At 41.8% G+C, this 16240-nt stretch overlaps 2 protein-coding genes across 8 annotated transcripts in view; one reads left to right on the top strand and one right to left on the bottom strand.

Moving 5' to 3' along the window:
• NSL1 (NSL1 component of MIS12 kinetochore complex) overlaps positions 1-7335 on the bottom strand; it is a 27712-nt gene extending 20377 nt beyond the window's left edge. Inside the window, exons 1-3 of the mRNA XM_033144805.1 lie at positions 7038-7335; positions 2101-2179; positions 169-299 (exon numbers count right to left, since the gene is read on the bottom strand). Of these exons, the coding sequence (XP_033000696.1) occupies positions 169-299; positions 2101-2179; positions 7038-7220 (393 nt within the window). The 5' untranslated portion in view covers positions 7221-7335. The remainder of the gene's footprint in view (positions 1-168; positions 300-2100; positions 2180-7037) is intronic.
• The window catches only part of TATDN3 (TatD DNase domain containing 3), a 21556-nt gene continuing 12642 nt past the window's right edge, over positions 7327-16240 (top strand). For 3 of the 7 annotated variants that reach the window (XM_033144804.1, XM_033144802.1, XM_033144801.1), the window contains exons 1-4: positions 7327-7472; positions 9678-9710; positions 10310-10383; positions 12427-12511. In XM_033144804.1, coding sequence (XP_033000695.1) covers positions 7422-7472; positions 9678-9710; positions 10310-10383; positions 12427-12511 — 243 coding nt within the window. In that variant the 5' untranslated portion in view covers positions 7327-7421. Of the gene's footprint in view, positions 7473-9069; positions 9139-9677; positions 9711-10307; positions 10384-12426; positions 12512-16240 lie in introns of those variants that run through there. The other 4 variants (XM_033144799.1, XM_033144798.1, XM_033144800.1 and 1 more) reach the window with 3 other exon arrangements.

Raw genomic sequence — 16240 nt, 5'->3', positions numbered from 1 at the left:
GCTGGAGTACAGTGAAATTAAGGGAGAGGAATTCAAGTAGTCTAAAAGCTAGAATTTACATTTTCTTTCTAACATTCAAAAGTATCTGCTGGCCTACTCATAAGCAACAGATGAACCACATTCTTCTTTTGAAATGCATCAAGTGAACTAAGAACTAAGGATACTCACCAATAACTCTTGCTTTCTTTTAAGTGTTTGGACCACATGCACTTGAATTTTTCTGGGATACTGATTGCGTTTGGAAGCCACCTCCACTATTAACTCATCAAGCTGATCTTCAAGGAGTTTGATATCTGTATCTAATTCACACGATAGATATGAATATACGGTATGCAAAATTATTCGGAAAATCTATGTGAAAGTCTTGTTTGCTATATCTCTGCAAAAAATGTTTCCTCTACCAAGTCCAGTGGTCTTAAAGATCCCCCAAGGAGCTTTGAGAAATGCCTGGCTAAGGTATCACCCCACCCCATTCCCTGAGAAACACAAGGTTATCTTCAGTTACCTGGTAAGAACTAAAAACTGAAAGATGTATTATACAGTGGTACCTTGGTTTAAGAACAGCTTAGTTTATGAACAACTTGGATGAAGAATGCTGCAAACCCGGAAGTAGGTGTTTTGGTTTGTGAACTTTGCCTTGGAAGCAGAACATGTTCCATTTCCTGTTGAGTGTGCTCCATTTGTAAATTGAGCCCCCTGCTGCTATGGAAAAGCACGCCTTGGTTTAAGAAGGCATCCCTGACGGTTGGCTTGGTTTAAGGAGGCATCCCTGACGGTTGGCTGTCTAGCCTCAGCTCAGATACCTCCAGAGTAGGATAGTCCATCACCTTTCAAGGTGGCCTGTTCCACTGCTGAACAGCTTTTGAACACTGTTAAACTACTCTGAGAAAGGTTCTACTAATGTGCAGCAGAAATCTGCTTCCCTAAAATTTCCACCCATTGGTTCTAGTCCTGTGCTTTGGAGCAAAGACGCAATTCTGCTCCATCTAAATAACATCAAAGGAGCCTGCTGGATCAGGCCAATGGTCCATTTAGTCCAACATACTATTCTCACACTGGCTCACCAGATGCCTGTGGTAAGCACACAAGCTGGACTTGAACACAAAACAACACACCTAGTGACAGCAAAGTTTTTAGCTATGGTTATTTCTTGTTTTCCCAACAGGTGGTAGCAGATTCATAGCAATGAGTGATTAAATTAAGACAGCAAAACCTTTAGCCATACTTCCATTCTAAAAACCTGGCATCTAATTTAGAAGATTTACTCAAAAATTAAAATTATTTGCAAAATTACTGCCTAAAGAAATGGCTAACAGACCAGCTTCTAGGTAAGGAAGATGCATAAAGCACATAGGGCATTTATTATTATATAAGCCAGAATCTACTTCCTCTAGTTCACAAACCTGTGGCATAATAAGCTTGTTCGTCTTTTTAGATGCCCCAAGACTTTTTGTTGATTTTCCTGCAAAAGACTAACTTAGCTACCCCTCTTAAATAGAGGTACTGCTACTGCCAAGGATGTATTTTGAGCATCCTCTGCTGGACAAACATGGTAACACCCAAAAAAGAAAATCCTGGGGAAAGGAAGTTTTGGGGGCTTTTTTAGTCCTACAAATAGTCCAAATATAGTAATAACAAAACCTGACAATATTTTTAAAAAACACAAACTACTTCTTCTTCTTCTTCTTAACAATGTTGTATTGTACAATTGGTAATAAAAGGAATATCAAAAGATTCAGCAATTGCACAAAAAAATAACACAACTTCCCTGCTGATGTTCATACTGCTTCAGGTACACTTAAAAATTATAAAAAAGTTATTTTTGAAGTGCGTCAGCTTACACATACCCTTTCGCCTCACCTAAAAATATGGTTCCCAACCAGTGTTAGAAACTCAGATATTTAAACTAGGTGCCAAATGGCACCTTAAACCTGGGTTGAAGTTGCCACAACAAAACGTCTACTCACCAGGGGGCTAGTATATTAAAAGGCACCTGTAGATGCCCTCTCTTCATACATTTGTTGAGGTTCATAGGCAGAAGACTAAAACATAAACAAGTTAGCACAAAAATAAGAAAAATATATTCAAAAGTTCACATACCATTTTGAGGATCATCTGATGACTCCTGCCATGGGAGTCCGTTAACAGTGATATTTGCCTGTACAGCTGTTTCAAAGTTCTGTAGAAATTGTATACAGTACATCAGAACTCTTAAAAATGCTAATTAATCTACTGATGCAATATAACACTCAATAAACTACCGCATTCTGTCACCCTTTTTTCTACTTCTTTGTAGCATAAAGCAGGGTCATAGCAAGGGGGGCGGTCCACCCCAGGCAGCACCCTAGGGGGGGTGACACTCGGGGCGGGACCCCGCCCCACGATCGGCGCCTCCGTGCAGGGCGTCACTCCATGCACATGCATCGTGACATCATGATGCATGCGCACGGAGCGACGCCCCGCCTCCAGGGGTGCCGCTTGGATTGCCGCCCCCGGCAGCCAAGCGGACCACTACGCCCCTGCATAAAGGAGCCAGCTATGGAGAAAAGCTGGCTCACATCACTCTGGAGACAGGATGTGATGGACAGGTCTTGGGTCTGCCTCCTGGTGACCCAACAACCAGTGGGAGATGGCTAGTAGTTCAGCCACTCAGAAAAGAGTGTGTGGAATAGATGCTTACACTTAACAGTCAGAAATGGACAGGGACCTGGGTTTCAGGATAGGGACTTTCTGTTTTGGTTGGGCAGAAGGAGTCCCTGGCTATTTGAGTGGACTTAGATTTTATCTGGCAGTGGAAACTGGCAGATTTTATCTTTGGGCACACAAAGATCTACATGAGGGGAAGGTTTGGACCAGGGGTCCCCAAACTAAGGCCTGGGGGCCGGATGCGGCCCAATCGCCTTCTGAATGCGGCCTGCAGATGATCCGGGAATCAGCGTGTTTTTACATGAGTAGAATGTGTCCTTTTATTTAAAATGCATCTCTGGATTATTTGTGGGGCCTGCCATGTGTTTTTACATGAGTAGAATGTGTCCTTTTATTTAAAATGCATCTCTGGGCTATTTGTGGGGCATAGGAATTTGTTCATTTTTTTTCCCAAAATATAGTCCTGCCCCCCACAAGGTCTGAGGGACTGTGGACTGGCCCCCTGCTGAAAAAGTTTGCTGACCCCTGGTTTGGACTATAGGAAAAGCAGGAAGAGTTTTATGGATAGTGTAAAACAATAACCATCCTAGAAAGAATTTATCTGCCCAGTTACAGGATGCAAGTGTTGAGATACAGTAGTTATTAACCATCTCTGCTAAGAGTGTCTATTTGAAACAAAGTATTGTGCCTTGCAAAAGTAACCACTAAGCTATAACCTCTTTATGTGTAGACAAATAAACTTCCTGTTTTGTTTTAAAAGTGCCTCATTCTTTCTTAGTGGTGGAAGGGCTCTCAGGATGCTACAGAAAGCCTCAGCCCCACCTGACCAGTAGCACCTCCTCGTCCAGCGGAGGGAGCAGCGAGGTCTCCAGTGGGGAGGGGCAGGAAGCTCAGAAGCTGGAGAGCCGAGGCTCTGGGGATGTCGGGGAGACCCTGAAGGGAGACACGCTATTTCCGTCGCCCCAAGTACGCAGAGGGTGAAACGAAAAGAGGGGAGGCAGAAATTTTGTACAGTGGTACCCCGCTAGACGAATGCTTCGCTAGACGAAAAACTCGCTAGACGAAAGCATTCGTCTAGCGGGAGGCTGCCCCGCTAGACGAAAAAGTCTATGGGGCTGCCTCGCAAGACAAAAAAATTTCGTCTTTTTTTTTTTCCGTTTTGCGGAGCGCGGCTCCCATTGCCGCTCCGCAAAACGAAAACCCCGCTAGACGAAAATTTTCGCGGGACGAATTATTTTCGTCTAGCGGGGCACCACTGTATACCGAAACTCTTATGTTGGGGTCAGAACCGGAAGGGGCCACTCCCGGATTCTGCAGACGGTTGATACACACATGAACTTTTTAGCTCTGCACTGTACATAGTATGCACAATAAAACTATTAAAGAAACGGCTGGAGTTTTGCCTGGTTTCTCATGAGCAACAGTTACATCCAAACTTGGGAAACTGTGGTTTGTTTAAAGCTAAAGATAGTTGGGGGGGGGGGTTAGATAACACCGCCTTTTAATCTTCACAAAACATTCTGTGAAAAGCAAAAGGCAGTATTTCTCCCAGCTCTGAAAAGACACCTTGCTGTGTGTGTGTGTGTGTGTGAGAGAGAGAGAGAGAGAGAGAGAGAGAGAGATGTATGTTTGTATGTGTGTATTTGAAAGTGTGTATATGTGAGATTGTGTGTGCTATATGTGTGGTCTATATATGGGGGGACAGACCATTCCACTGTGGTATAAAGTTACATGCAAATCATGCTACTGTTTCTTAACCAGCCCGAGACTCAGCCCATATACCATGCATAGGCAATTTTTAATAACCAGGCCAAATGCTTCCCCCCACAGCACAAAAGCTTGGTAAAGCTTATGTTTTTCCTGCCTTTCTCAGGTTACAAAAACAAGAATTCCAAGGCAGGAATAGTGCTCACCTCCATGCAAAGGTAATGTTCAGCTCTATTTTTAAGGCACAAGGTAGTCTACATCATTTTTTAAGACTATAAAATACTTCAGTTCACTTCAGGGTGGATAAAAATCAATGTTTTTTTTTAAAAAATAAAAAAAATCAGATTTTAAAAATTAAATTGGATTTTTTTATTTAAATTGGATTTTTTAAATTTAAATTGGATTTTTAAAATAAAATGCTTTTGGAGGAAAAATCTTTCTAAAGATAGTTTTCTATTTAAGTTACATTATAGTCCAAATGCTATTTATTAAGAAATAAGGATTTGTTTTAAGTTTTTCATGTGTGGTAAAACACAGTCTAAGTTTTTCAAAAAACAACAACAAACAAACACGTTTAACCACGTCAGTTAACAAACATGGATACATATGCTATAATGTTACTGCTTTAGTTAAATAAATTGTTTAAATTGTTATTAAGGAAATGATTTTTTTTCTCCTTCCAATAAAGTAAAGCAGAAAAGTTGTCCAAATATAAACAGTTAACTTATTAAACCTCACAATAATTTCATAATTATCTATGTATTTCTAATAGTATAACCAAATCAGTAATTTTTGATATAACTGTAAAAACTACTCTGAAAATTTATTATTCCGAAAATGAAACCTTCCTCTGGTTGTAAATATTAAGATTATACCAGCAAGAATGAGTCTTTCTAAAAAAATAAAAAATGATTCCAATCGAGTCTTACTGACTAGTGATTTAAATCATGATTTAAATCAAATCCACCCTGGTTCACTTTGATGAGAAAGAATACAACCCTGTAATATGACAATAGTACTGGCCTAGTCAAGATGTCTGCTGCAAGAATCACAAAAGCTGCACTCCTAAAGTAACCTACTAAGGGTTAAGCCTCATTTAACACAATAGGATTTCCAAATAAACATGTATACTTTCACTGTAATATGCTGTATGTGAACAACTCTAAAAATTCAGAAAAAGCCTTTTAAAAATAGAATTATACAATAGCCATCTATAATATCACTATTTTAGCCAGATCCCAGAACCATGAAAATTTACAGGGGCTGCTTTCCCTAACACTGAAAGAGGGACTCATGAAACTTCAACCACTGAATTATAACTTCATTTATTTCCAGAAGTAATGTAATATATTGGGTTAACTTAAAAGATCACATTCACCCACACAAGCCTTCTAGTGCCTTAAGATCAGCATCAGAGGTCCTGGTCTCTGACCTGTTTGCCATGGAAATCTATTTGTAGGTACCAAGGACAGCACCTCAGCCCCTTCTCAGTTGCAGCACCCTAAGTGTGGAATATCCCCCCTTGAGAACCTTGTTATTCAAACAAGCATTTTATGTACGATTTCCAGTTTTATCCACGTTCATACTGTTTCAGTACTACTGGTTGTTTATTGTCAAAATTATGTATCTAAATATATATACACTTATCTACTTCCCTCCCTATCTATATCTTTGGCTGATTTTACAGAAAAGTGTGGTGAAATGAACCAAAAACAAATAAATAGATTATCAAAAAACAAAGCAAAAAACCTGCAATGGCATTTTAAAGATACCAGAACCTTGTCAGGAATTATTGCAAATACAAAGATAAACCCAACTCCTTTGTTAGTCTTGCTAGGAATAATGGGTGAATCAAATCAACATGTAACTCATCAGGAGATATTGATGTTTTTGTTGGTCACTGCTCATTTAGAAATTGCTAAATGCTGGTGTTCTGAAGCAGGCCTGTCAATAAATTCCTGGTAATTGCAGGTATGGTCTTGCCAGAGTAAAGATGAGTCCTCTATACTTTTACACCTGCCATCCATTCATCTCTTTATGAGATGAGAAACAATAAATCAAGACAACCTCCTCAGACTAGGGCGTTTTTCCAGCCAGAACTCACTGGAACTCAGTTCCTGCACCTCTCAGGTGGGTGCCATTGCCAATATAGCAGAACAAGGGAGGCGTTCATGGCGAGTTCCAGCACATCTTTTTCTAGAAAAACAGCCCTGCCTCAGAGGAAACATGTGGAGAGACTTACTGGATCGGAGCCTTTAACATGCATCTAAGTCATGGTTCTAATTTTAAGCTGCCGATATGCTTCCCCTGTTCCCACCCCCAAAAATGACAAGGCTAGCTGCTGTTGTGGTTTACTGCATTTAAAATTATATTTAAGGAAACGGCTGGTGCTGTGATGTTTGTATTGCAATGATCTGTTTCTCTTTTATCTTAAAGCCGCCTTGACCCCGTCAGGACGAAAAGGCAGAATTAATAATAATAATAATAATAATAATAATAAATATTAATAATACTTTATTATATATGGAAAAGTAAATTTTTTTAAAAAAAAAAATATTGCACCAAACATCTCAGCACCACAGAACAAGGCTCCACAAGCAATTCAGTGACACGCAATGGAGATAAATGATTTTGAATTTGACACGCCATAGAAACAGGGTATCCCCCTTCCCAGCCGCCCTTACCCAGATCGCTTCCCCCACGGCCTGCTCCAAGCTCTCGGCCTCCACCGGCTGGCCCTCCCCGAGCTTCCGCACGAAAGGCTCGCAGTAGCCCAGCAACTCGGCCGTCTGGCGCCGCGAGCAGCACCGCACCCGGCAGTCCCGAGGGGAAGCAACAGCCGGCGGCGGCGGCGGCGCCTTCTCCATCTCGGCCTTCCTTTTTCCCGCTCTCTCGGAGAAACCGTTCGTTGATTTTTTTATCTCCCTCCCTCATCCGGAAGCAGTGCTAAGCCGAGCCGTATTGAAAGGCGGGTTGGCTGTGCGCGCGAGAGAGGGAGCTTCGGCAAAATAGGTCCGGCTGGAAAGCGAGGCCCCCTCGGCGTTCGGTTCCGCGCGCGCGTCGTCGGGATGGGGGCGGTGGACTGCCATTGCCACCTCGCCGCGCCCGAGTTCCGAGAGGTGAGTTTGCACCCTGCGGTTGGCCGCCGCCGCCGTTTATGATTCCTTCTCCCTCTCATCTCATAAGAGTTTCCCTGGGTGAGATCGAGGACCCGTCTGGTCCAGCGCCCCGTTTCCTACGATGGCTAACCCCTATTATAATAATAATTTTATTATTTATACCCCGCCCCTCTGGCTTGGCTACTCGGGGCGGCTTCCAGCAGAATATAAAAAGATAATAAAACGTCAAACGTTAAAAACTTCAAGAATATTATAATAAACAAAATCTGCTCTTATTCCCTTATGGGGTACACAAGAGCCCTAGTAGAGTCGTTTGCAGGTTCTCCATCGGTAGGAGAGGCCAACCAGAGAATATTCAGAAGCAAAGCACCTAAAACAAAATAAAATAAAAAATTCCTTCCAGCACACGAAAGCTCATACCAAGAACAAACTAGTTGGTCTCTAAGGTGCTACTGGAAGGATTTTTTAATTTTATTTTGTTTTGACTATGGCAGACCAACACGGCTACCTACCTGTAACCAAAGCAGCTAGTAAGCTTGATCTTTATTGTTCTGTTGCAACAGGATGTTTCCCCACATACAGGAGAGCAGGGAAGGACCATGAGCATCTGCCCTTATATAGAAATTTGAAATTGCCCACACTGGAGTTCAAGACCACCCCCAGAAGCATCACACATACATCACAGAAGAAGTGCATTCCAAAGCCCACCCCCACCCCCATACATCACACCTACATCACACAAAAAGGCAGTCTCCAACAGATTTCAACACAATCTGAGTGCCCTTGTTTAACACCTTCTGTCTGCCAGTTTATGTGATAATGCCTTATCTGATTGCCCTTCCTGATTAGTAGCCTGGCCACTCCTTTGAGATGGTAATCATTTTAATTCCTGAGACAATGGGAAGGTTCTCTCACCACCACCATCATCACCACCACCACCCTTGCAGAGAAACATTTTGTCAGTTTGGGAGTCAAAATGGTTTTGAGGCCTGTCTTCCTGTGCTGCTTCACACATGTGGCCCATACACTTGTATACGTGTCTGCTTTGTACATTGATGAACAGTTATTATACCCGGTATATGTAAGACCTTAATTTGTTTATTTCAATATATTCGGCGATCACTCATAGCCGAGTAAGATTGCCTTCCATAAACACGGTTTTAACAATGAGTCCATAAGTGACTGTGGAGGCCAATTCTGGATCCACATGTCCTTCCACAGTGGGGACATTGGTTCCCGGGCGGGAATTGATCACGGTGTGGATTTGCCAAGCGTGCCTTCCTCTTAGCACGTTTCTCCCTTGCGTCCTGAGTTTGAGTTTCTACAAAGTCCATGACACCTTTGGAAAACGCTGTTCTCCAACTGGAGCGCTCGCAGGCCAGTGTTTCCCAGTTGTCTGTATTTATACTATTTTTTTTAGATTTGCCTTGAGACAGTCTTTAAACCTCTTTTGTTGACCAATATAAAAACATAATAAAACGTCAAACGTTAAAAACTTCCCTATACACATGCATAAAGTCACATGCTATCTACTACTAGCTTCCTTCAATATGAATTACTTAATGTCTGACATTAATAAACCATATTTCTTTTCCAGATTGAACGCAGTATTTGTTACCAAGTAAAACTACAATTAACATGCCTCCTCCCCGGGGAGGATGTGCAGGCGAAATAGCTCAGTCGGTAGAGCACGAGACACTCTTCATCTCAGGGTCATGGTTTCGAGCCCCGCGGGGCCTTCCAGCTCTGATTCTGTGAAAAGCCCCCTCTCCTTCTGCAGTTATTCATCCCAGCAAGAGCTTGTGGTTGGGAACATCTGAATTTACTTTGGACCCCGTGTGAAAGGGGATAGAAGTCTCCAGTGCTGATCAGTTAAAAATGTAAACAGCTCATCTATGGGCCCATATAACATAAAACCAGGAAAAAAATTCATTTTACTTTTGCAAAATGCATGTGCATTTGTTTGCCTTTATCTGTACCTGACTATATGAATTGAAAAGGAAAAGCACTTTAATGAGTAGTCGTAGTAATAGCTTTCCTTCTGTTTGAAAGAAGGGACAGTGGTGGTTTAAATAAGTAACGTTTGACAACTTTTAGGTGCAAAGAGTTATTGAAAGAGAAAGGACACATTTGCCATTTCTCCTGCTTTCTCCCCTTCTTTACAAATTATTCTGCTAGCATAATTATATTTTTAATATCTTCTAGGACATTGAAAGTGTATTGGAAGAAGCAAAAAAGGTTTGTCGTTATATCTATATATTGTTGTTAAAGTTTTATAGGCAGTAGATCTATAGATTTTGATAGCTCAAGGGCTTAGTTTGTATACTAAGGTAAATTAACTTCAGGAAGTTCATTGAAGGAAAGTTGTCTGTCCCCACCTCTCTTCTGCAGTCCTCTGCACCCCCTCAATCCTCTCTGAATGATCCAGACCGCTCCTGAACAACAGGAGATGAGTCGCTGGGGAAAGAAGATTCTACCAAAATCAAGTTTGGAGCCTAAGATAAGTAAGGAAGTTCATAGAGCCCCCCCCCAGCAGCCCCCACACTCCATCCCACATTGTTCAGGAAGCCACCCTTCCCTTTCTGGAAAGGCTTTTTGAGGGTTTCAGGTACCTGTAGCAGTTATGAGGTGGATGGAAAACTTTTCTTCCATGAACTTCCTTGAATTAACTTCTCCTAAAGGCCAAGCCATTTTAAGATAAACTAAGAAACGGGAATCACATTTATTTGGAGGGAAGATATGGCAAAATCAGTAATTTCAAACAGATGTGTTTATGATCAGATTGTAAGACTTCTCATAGTTATTGTCAACTCTAGCTAACATTTTTCATGTTTCAGTGTAAAGTTTTGGCTCTGGTGGTAGTTGCTGAATACACAGAAGATTTTGAAAAAATTATTCAACTTTCTGAAAGGTAACGAAGTTTCTAGTTCTTCAGCCTGTTTCACAAGGTAGAAAATAGTGTTATCCTTAAAATTCTTACAACAATAGTTACAGGCTAGAATCCAAAAAGATGAACAACTTGTTCAGCACATCCAGATACTTTGGATTTTGCTTCTCATATGACAGTTCTGTTGTCATGCTGCATGATAACTGTTTTTTGTTTAAGTCAAAATTACATTGTGAGATGATAATTTTATTATTTGTACCCCACCCATCTGACTGGGTTTCTCCAGCCACTCTGGGTAGCTTCCAACATAGTAGAACATCAACCATTAAAAACTTCCCTAAACAGGGCTGCCTTCTGATGTCTTCTAAAAGTCAGGTAGTTGTTTATTTCTTTGACATCTGATGGGAGGGTGTTCCACAGGGCAGGCACCAAGAAGGCTGCCTGTCTGGTTCCCTGTACCTTCACTTCTCGAAGTGAAAGAACTGCCAGAAGGCCCTCAGAGCTGGACCTCGGTGTCTAGGCTGAATGATGGAGCTTGTGTTTAGCGACCATGTGCTGTTCAAAGAAAAGAAATAAATCTCACTGGACTTTGGAATTCCCGGAGTGTTCCAAACAAAAGAAACACTTCTGGAGCCTTTCCATAGTATTTTATAAATTTCAGCAATTTGATGTAGTTGATTCTGTGAGACTTGAAATATTCATATATATATATATATATATATATATATATATATATATATATATGATACATAGTGATATAATGGAGAATCAGTGCAGTATATTTATTTATTTACAGATTTATAAGCTGCACTCTCATAAAAAAGAACAAGGCAGAATACAGTATAGAAAAACAAAATAAACAAAGATTTATCTAAAAACAAACATTATTAGAAGCATTAATGCATACTGATCAAGTTAAAAAGAAAATTTATGTTGCAAAAGCCTGCGTAAGCAACAAGGTCTTTTCAAGAGACATCTGAATGAATGCAGGGGTGCAGGGCTTGCCATGCTAAAGGCTCACCCCTAATGATGGCCAAGCAAACCTCGGGTGTAGGGAACCACCAGAACTCACTGCCCTATCAGAGGCTCTCACTGATCAAGGTGGAGCACAAGGAATCAGATGGTCCTTAAGATACTTTGGGTCCAAGCTGAATTAACACAACTATCTTGAACCTGGCCCAGTAGCAAGCTGGCAACCAGTGCAGGGTGTTATGTTGCTAGTAATCTGTTGCTGTGAATAGTCTTACTACTGCATTCTGCACTAGCTGATGTTTCTGGACCATATAAAAAGGTAAAGGTAAAGGACCCCTGACAGTTAAGTCCAGTTGCGAACGACTCTGGGGTTGCGGTGCTCATCTCGCTTAACTGTCTGAGGGAGCCGACGTTTGTCCACAGACAGTTTTTCTGGGTCATGTGGCCAGTATGACTAAGCCACTTCTGGCGAAACCAGAGCAGCGTATGAAAACGCCGTTTACCTTCCCACCGGAGTGGTACCTATTTATCTACTTGCACTTTGACGTGTTTTCAAACTGCTAGGTTGGCAGGACCTGGGACCGAGCAACGGGAGCTCACCCCGTCGCGGGGATTCGAACCGCTGACCTTCCGATTGGCAAGCCCTAGGGTCAGTGGTTTAGACCACAGTGCCACCCATGTCCCTTATACAAGGGTAGCCCTACTTAAAATACATTACAGTAATCCTAGCAGATGGAATATTGAACTTGGACCTGGGAGAGAATGTTGAACCTTGATGAGATCAGTAATCCCACGAGACTTGCTGAATGCTCTTGAGCTTGGTCACTATCTCATAAAATAAACGTATTTCGGTCTTGTTTTATGTGAAAAATGTTATGGCAAATAAAACAATGGTGCTTTAAGAGGCATGCATGGTCAGAGTGCAAAATTTGAAAATGCTGTTGTTCATAAGCAAACAAAATAGGAGCAATAAAATCTTAGTTGTTCTGTTGATAGGAATAGCAAAAACTGTTACCTTTTCAGTCCGCTTTCTTTTTTATTTAACCATAATACATGCCTGCCCTTTCCCATTACTTAACACATGTTTGTATCCAGGTACCCAGGATTTGTCTTTCCATGTCTGGGCATCCATCCAGTTCAAAGTAGTCCAACGGGAAATGATCGCAGCGTTACGTTAAAGGTGAAATGGCAACCAGTTACAATTGCAGCATTTAATCATTTCTGTACTGTTTCTCAGTTTGCCAGGTAAACTTATCAGTTCCTATTGCATGTGGTCTTGCAGCAATAGAGTGGTCACTATTATCCCCATTTCACAGATGGGAGAACCAATTCCAAGGAGTAGTGATTTGCTGAGAACTGCACAATGTGTCCATGACAGAAGGGGACTCGATCCATTGAACACTATCTGTGGTGGATCATGTTGCCTTCCAAACAAAACATTGTTTAGCCCGACCCAGGTGGCGCTGTGGGTTAAACCACAGAGCCTAGGGCTTGCTGATCAGAAGGTCGGTGGTTCGAATCCCTGCCACGGGGTGAGCTCCCGTTGCTCGGTCCCAGCTCCTGCCCACCTAGCAGTTCGAAAGCACCTAAAAGTGCAAGTAGATAAATAGGGACCGCTCCAGCGGGAAGGTAAACAGCGTTTCCGTGCACTGCTCTGGTTCGCCAGAAGCGGCTTTGTCATGCTGGCCACATGACACGGAAGCTGTCTGCGGACAAACGCCGGCTCCCTCGGCCTATAGAGCGAGATGAGCGCCGCAACCCCAGAGTCGGACACGATTGGACCTGATGGTCCGGGGCCCCTTTACCTTTTATAATGTAATGATCTTCCAAAGTAACATTTATTTGTGTATACTGAGCCCCTTTCCCCCTGTCTCCTGCTCTCCCAGAGCAAGCTAGAGGTATCCTCAAAGGAATATCAGAAAGAAAATAAAAATTGGTGCTAGGCAAAATAACTTTCCATCCTTTATTAGGCGTCTAAGCAAGATCTACAACTTAGCTGTCATCAAAGGAGGTTCACATAATTCCAAGGTAGATGCATAACAAGCTTACTTCAGAGCAGGGATGCGTTGTCAGGAGGAGATTTTCAACAGTACCTTGGAGAGCAAACGGCATCTGGGGGTGGGGGGGGCAAGGTAAGACATGCTTTTTAAAAGTCTGGCTAGAGGTGATGGAGTGTAGATCAGTAGCATCTGGAGAGGGGAGCACAGGTTTCCTATAATAATTTTCATCGGGGAAACTAGTGTAAGGTATGGTCCAGATAGGAAGCATGTTCCAGGTGGGGGCCTGTAGCTGTGTCTTCAAAATAAAAGTAACCAATCTGAAGCACACTAGTGTGATTAACGGTGCACATAGCCTGCCTCTTAATCATGGATGGGGAATCTGTAGCCTTCCAGGTGTAGTTAGGCTCCAGCTCCCCACAGCCAGCATAGTCTGTGGCCAAGGGTGATGAGCATTATAGTGCAGCTGTCGGGGTTTGGGTGCTGGAGCTCCTCGTGCGCAACTTGAAATAGTCATGCACGAGGTACCAGTTGCGGGGAAAGCGGCCAGCGTTCCGCGTGCTTTTGAGCACGGTCGCCGGCCAAGTCTCACAATCCGAAGGAAGCTGAGTAAGCCAATTGATGACTCCGAAGGTGTATGAGTTCCTAGTTGCCTTCTTAGTGAAAAGTTGCCTCGTGAAAATGAATATACCCTGACTCTGAATAGATGGACCAGTTGAATGAAAATAAAATTTTTACTTTAAACCTTTTACTCCCCTTATTTCCCCAAAGGAAGACAGACACCGGTTGTATCTTTAGTGGCTTCGGCAGAACCCGCGTAGGCTCGTCCCCTAAGCTAAGTTCTCCTAAGCTTAAAGTCCCTGCGCGCCCAATCTTCCGCGAGGCTAGCTAAATAAAACTAAAACCGAAATATCTTCCGCAATTCTAGCCCTAGGCTAAACCTAAAAGAAAACCTAACTAAGGCTAAACCGAATGATCTTCCGCGATCTAACTCTAACTAAAAGAAAAACCCATCCAACCCATCCAGCCCGCTCCTAATCCCTTAAACTAAAATTGACTTCAACTAAAACCCAACTAAAGCAAAATGGAAAGAATGCACGAACGTGCCTAAGCGGGGGTGCCTCTGCCTTTTATTTGGGAACAAACGTGACATCATCATCAATGCCTCAACCAATAAAATCACTGTTGCTGCCCTCCAAAAAGGCGGGAAGCAAGTTTAACGCTCATTAACAACTTTGAACATGACCGGAACTATAAAATAAAGGCGGATTAATCTCATAAGTGAACCACACTATTCATTCATGCTTTCACTTTCGCTTTTGCGCGCAGTTATACCAAAAGTAGATCTCGAAAACCTTATAAAACAACCAAACAAATATGAATCCATGGCGGATCCGTGAAACGTATTCCGACATATCATCTTTCTTTTTTTGTTTTAAATTAAATTATTTTTGTTTTAGTTATATAAAAAAGAAGGTTAAAGATATCAAAAGCATTTATCCTGACATAAGCATTACCATTTGTAATGGTAGATTTGTAATGGTAGACTTAGATATAAACACTACCAACTTTGTCCATAATCATCTTTTTACAAGAGGAAATACTTGTATAATAATATAGCAAAAGTCATGAAAATAACAAACCACTGGCCGATACACTATAAGCTTTCTAGGCATATACATCATGCAGCGTAAAACAACAAATTATTTCATAGGCATATATACTTTCACGTGCAGCGTAAAACAACAAATTACTTCCCAAACACAAGAGAGGACCTGATGCAGGTCCAAAATTAAAAATAACGGATAACGACTGCCCAAACATAAGAGAGGTCCCGATCCAGGACCCAAAATAAAATATAACTAGAGCTGGGGCTATATAGCCTACCCAGACCCCTCCCCCATTTTTTTTTAATTTTTTTTTTGGAAAACTGAGGAAAAATGGATAAGGTAAAAGAAAAGGTTCGTGGTACTGGGGCTACAGAATCGAGGGAACTTTCAGGAAGGTAGATTCTGGACTTACCACAGCGACCACAGGTAACGGGGAACTAGGGTCCGATTCCAGAGAGGGGATTTAAGCCACCTAAGTAATGGCTTTCCAGCCGTGAGTTGGGATTTAAGCCACCTAAGTAAAGGTCTCCCAACCATGAGGAAGGATTTAAGCCATCTACGCAAGGGTTTCCAGCAAAAGCGAGATGGGATTTAAACCACCTACATAAGGGTCTCCCATCAGCAGCAGGAAACAGAGTGGAAGGAAAAGCTGGGAACCTGGTTTACTGCCAAAAGGTAGCATATAGAGGGGGATTTTTTCAAAAGAAAAGAGGGGTACCAAGAGGGTAGGATGCCACCAGACTTGACATATATATCTTGAACAAATCCGAGAATGACCAATTCTTTGACCAAAAGAAAGCATTTCAAATAAGGTATACAAGCATTAAGACGCACATTTTGAACTACAACTTTTGTAAGCACAACGTGGAGATTTAAGATTCTTGAAATGAAGCATATATGCATGAATATGTCTATGACTAGAACTGCACAAAGACGATACTTTGACCTTACATAAACATTTCCATATCATCAAAATTGTGACGCTCTAAATGGAAACCATTTCAGAAAAGTTTCATATATATAAACATCCATATCATTAATTACCAAGCTATAAGGAAAACACATGTAACATGCGAGGCGGATATTTCAAGAAGCATACAAAATTGAATATGCAAATTTTTGTAAATACAACAAAAGTACAGGACAGTTTTAGAACTGCAAAATACACTGGAGAGGAAAATGAAGATGATGAATGAGTTGCCGGTCGTCTTCTACTCAGGTTTATACGATCCTGGAACTCAGGGAAAGTTCATGGAACACAGGAAAAGTTCCTGAATAAAGTTCTGCATACGAGGGATACAG

This window comes from Lacerta agilis, chromosome 3, assembly GCF_009819535.1.
Source record: "Lacerta agilis isolate rLacAgi1 chromosome 3, rLacAgi1.pri, whole genome shotgun sequence".
Taxonomy (NCBI): domain Eukaryota; kingdom Metazoa; phylum Chordata; class Lepidosauria; order Squamata; family Lacertidae; genus Lacerta; species Lacerta agilis.
This window is presented reverse-complemented; position numbering and strand designations above follow the sequence as displayed.